The sequence below is a fragment of the Pundamilia nyererei genome, unplaced genomic scaffold, assembly GCF_000239375.1.
Source record: "Pundamilia nyererei isolate P.nyererei 1_Seehausen unplaced genomic scaffold, PunNye1.0 scaffold00387, whole genome shotgun sequence".
NCBI lineage: Eukaryota > Metazoa > Chordata > Actinopteri > Cichliformes > Cichlidae > Pundamilia > Pundamilia nyererei.
In genome coordinates, this window is record NW_005187788.1 from 197,033 (window position 1) to 201,606 (window position 4,574).

The window sequence follows — 4,574 nt, forward strand, 5'->3', positions numbered from 1 at the left end:
TGTCTCTCTTGCTTTGACTTGCAGATTTTTGGTCCAGTGATGCAAATCTTGAAGTTTAAAACGCTCGAGGAGGTAGTGACAAGAGCCAATGACACAAAATATGGGCTTGCAGCCGCCGTGTTCACTAAGGACATCGATAAGGCCAACTATGTGTCCAGTGGACTTCGTGCTGGCACAGTCTGGTAAGGAGAGATTAATAGGATCACTAATGTGCAAACATTCACAGAGGAGGGAAAAGTTGTGTGTTTGAGTGTGTGCACTGAGAGCCTCTCTGTCCTGGAGCATGAGGGGGAATACTGACGTTTCTAATAAGGCCAGGTTTTTCAGTTATTTGTGTAGCTGCACTTTCCAAACACCTACAAATCCAGCTGCTGGAGAACATCACGCAGCAACGCGTCATCACTGGTTGGATGTCCACACTATGTTGCTGTAGCTCAGTATTCATTCAGGCCATGTTTAACATCAGCGTTTGTGTTCTTTTGCAGGATTAATTGCTACGACGTGTTTGGGGCTCAGGCTCCGTTTGGAGGCTACAAGGCTTCAGGTGTCGGCAGAGAGCTGGGCCAGTACGGCTTGGACAACTACACAGAAGTTAAAACGGTAATCACTGCTGCCATTTGGTGCTTACAGGCTTTGAATAGGTGGCTCTCATATCTTTAAGCTGGGAATCATAGGTGAGGTTATCATTAGCTTTTCCTTTATTCTGAGCCTCAGAGCACATGTGCCAAATTCAAGGCCCCCCAGCCGAACGTGGCCCGCCACATCATTTTATGTGACCTGCGAGTGATTGTGCAAGACTGTCTTAAAATAAGTTTACTGTATACTGCTCAAAAGCACAGTGACTGCAAACTACATCTCCCACAATGCATTTCAATTATTTGAACCTCAGTGCAGCCAGGAGCAGGGGTGAGAGGCAGAAGATAAGATAAAGGAATAAAAGACACACAGATACAGTTGTAAACAAGTTATACCTGCTGTAAGGTGCAGTGTAATCAGTGGAAGTCCACCAGAGGTAGGAATGTAGGTCGCATCATACTATGGTAAATATGGTTTATAAATAGGAGGGAATGTTATTTATAACTACAGTATAAAAATGTCCATGTAGTTTATCGTGATGTCCCGGAGGATCTGTTAAATATAGACGTGTGGTATCCACAGAAACGTCTCAGCTCAAAGCTCGTCAAACCATTTCAACGACCAACAAAAAGCCCAAACAGCAAACGATTAAAGAGCAGGTAAACAGATTGCGTAAAAAGATGCAAACATGGATCCCGTTGGGTGCAGGAAGCCGACATCTCACATCGTCACCCTCCAACCAAACGTCCCTGAACCAGCAGCAAAAGAAGACCACACTACACGTCTGAAAAACATTGAATTCCCTCTTGCTTTGGATGCCACCACGATAAAACCGCACAGCTCTATCTCTGTGTGCTGCGAGACCAGGCTCCCATCAAAAATCTGTTTTCTGTGTTATTTGTTTGCTTATTACGCACCAGTCTATCGTTGCGTACAGAGCTGTCAGCTGCTGTTTCCCCCAAAGAATGACAAAAAAGCCAAATTTTTGCTATTTAGTACCAAAAAAATTCAACTTGCAAAACACTTAATTATGTCTCCAATAAACCCTCTGCACTATATAGAAATGTTTATGACTACAACAAACTACAACAGCCAAAAAATGGTCAGTGTGAACAATGAGCTACACCACGTCTACACATGCGTCTTACAGCATATGTAACTTGTATTTTACACATTTATTTCTTCCAATTTAAGTCCAAAGAGTCAAGCTGACAGCTTTCTTTCTTTTTCACAGCAGCTTTTTCTTTATTATGTAGAAAAACAGTTAAATATGTCTGGCTGATCAAAGTGGGCTGCATGCCTCAGAGGCTGATGCAGGAGGGAGCGCGTGTGAGTCTCAGGAAATGATCTAATCACGCTTTTTCTGGCAGAAATTCTGATTTCAGTTCAACTCGTGATTTTCTTCAAATTAAGCTTCAGCACAAAATTCACAGCGAACAGTAACATTTACAAACATGGCAGAAAATGACGTCATTTCATCAAAACAATAAATGCTGTTACTCTAATGTATGACGAAAACTAACGTGGTTTCAAATGTATTTATTAATAAGGAACATGCAGGTACAGCCTTTGAAGCTTTTGACCAGTTATTACAAATGAAGAACTAAAAGGACCATTTTTGACTTAACTTAAAAAAATTATTATGTGAAGTTACAGTGAAGTAAAATACAACAGAAACCGTATTTGGTGAGACACCATGTCACAGTGTGTTATGGCACCTCCTAACTGTCCTCTGGTTCTGCTTAATAAATAACGCTACAGATCCTGGGTCAGTCAGGAGCGCTGCAAAAAACCGCAGCTTTGGCCGTCACGTGATCGCGCTGTCTGAAATCGCAGTTTTGATCAGAGAACGATCAATCGTTCAGCCTTCTGTGGTTAGAGAGGAAAGGCTTGGCTTGCATATCTTAAACTCGGTCTTCTAATCAGGGTCGTAGTATCAGCTGAGCGTTTAATTAGGCTCAGTTATCAGCATTAGTTATGCAGTATGTTAGAAAGGATTAAAGATGAAAGATTTGATACCTGGGAATAATGTTTCTGCACCGTGTACAAAAACAGGACGTAACAGAGTCATCCTTTAATATTAAATATAATATTAGGTCACAGTAGGGATGGGACTTTTTGAAAACACTGAGTGCAGCGATGCACTCCTCAAAGTTTGCAGACGACACAAACGTGGTGGGTTTTATACCAAACAATGAGAGGAGCACCTCTCCCTGTTTGTTGAACAACCTGCTGCTTAACACCAGCAAGACCAAGGAGGTCATAGTCGACTACAGGAGGTCCAGGAGGACAGAGCACCCACCTCTCCTCATCCGAGGAGCCTCCACAAAGCCTCTTCTTCCTCAGGAAACTGAAGAGGGCTGGACTCCCCCCCCGTTTGCTCAGAGCTTTTTACAGAGGAAGGCCAGTCGTATTGCTGCTGACCCCACTCTCCCAGGACTGTTCATCGCTGCCATCGAGGTCACGGCATACTTACATAGAAACCCCCACCTGAGGGACAGCTTTCTGCCAAGAGCTGGGAAAGCCATCTGTCCACCTGCCCTTCCCTCTGCTTCCCTGCACACACTCACAGCCAGTCGCTGCACTCTCGAGACTTCTGCCTGTGTTTTTCACTTTTTGCCCTTTTTTAAAATCTTACTTATGTATTTATTGATCTTTTGTTTTCTTCATCAGCGAGGGCATCACAGTAAGTTTTGTAATGTTTTAGTAACATAATGACAATAAATGTGATGCACCCTGTGATGCAGTGTACATTAGACATTTCTTACATGTTGACAGCCTGCTCGTGCTTTCAGGTGACCATCAAGGTACTGCAAAAGAATTCTTAGACGTGTGCAGTGAGACGGGACGACAGCTGACTGAAAGAGATGCAGAGAAGATAAACTGTCCTCTGGTACACAAGCAGTACCAACCTGCTGAAGCGAGGTGGAATCTGTGCTGTGGATTCAAAAAATCATCTCCCCACTTAAAGGTTGATCTCAGTGAAATATGTTAGTGAATGAAATCAGCGAACTCGATTACAGTTTTCAGTCATGGCTGAGATCAAACACTAGGATCAGAATTTGATCGTATTACTGCAGCTGTATGTAGAGACCAAGGTCTGTGGACTTGTCTCTCATTTTTCATAATAAATTGATTTGAGTCACTCTGCTTCGTGTGTGTGTGTGTGCAAACTCGCAGACGACCAATTACACTGTTGAAAAATGAAAGCACATTTTAATCAGAGTAGCATCAATCAGGTAAACATCTGTGAGTGTTAAATAGTTTCAGCTGCTGTGCTGTTAATGAAATTAACAGCAGGTGCAACAATGAGACAAACCCTAAAGCAGCAGCGGTTTAACAGGTGGAGGACACTCGTGTTTTTCTCATCTTTTTAAAACTAGTTCTGAATTTGGCTCAGGCCAGTTTCACTACTGATATCAAGACGTGATACCTGGACACAGCACGGGTTGCACAGGTAGCTGCTCCAGGATGGCTCATCAACACGTGCCATACAGTTTGCCGTGTCTCCAGCACAGGCTGCAGAGGATGAAGGAGATTCCAGAAAACAGGCAGTTAGAGCAGCTTTAACTCTCTGACCAGAAACAGACTTCGTAGAGTGGCCTGAGTGCCTCATGTCCTCTGGTTGGCCCCGTCCTTACTGCCTGGGAGTGTGGACTGCCTCGAGTAGCTATCAGTATGAAGAAGTGAAGCTTTTTCTTCATATGTGAATTATATTATTTAACTACTTAGAGCCATAGTTATGCTAAACACAACAAGTAGTCGTTGAATTCAACAATTACCATTACATCAGAACTGATTGTGGAATGACTGCTTCAGCTCTAGCTCTGGGTCCGCTTCTACATTTAAATATCGCGGGCTTCATGTGAGCCTTCGACTGAAACCTTGCGCTGCCAAAGAAAGAAAGAAGAAAAACTCGCCAAAAAGCCCTGAATCAGATGTTACAGTCATGTAATCCAAGTGCATTTCACCTGAACTACCTGAACCTGAAGCAGCAC

At 43.2% G+C, this 4,574-nt stretch overlaps 1 protein-coding gene across 1 annotated transcript in view; it reads left to right on the plus strand.

Annotated features, from left to right (window-relative positions):
• LOC102194032 (aldehyde dehydrogenase 2 family member) overlaps positions 1–3,722 on the plus strand; it is a 33,021-nt gene extending 29,299 nt beyond the window's left edge. Inside the window, exons 11-13 of the mRNA XM_005752876.2 lie at positions 25–182; positions 486–600; positions 3,372–3,722. Coding sequence (XP_005752933.1) covers positions 25–182; positions 486–600; positions 3,372–3,404 — 306 coding nt within the window. The 3' untranslated portion in view covers positions 3,405–3,722. The remainder of the gene's footprint in view (positions 1–24; positions 183–485; positions 601–3,371) is intronic.
• The last annotated feature ends 852 nt before the right edge of the window (positions 3,723–4,574 follow it).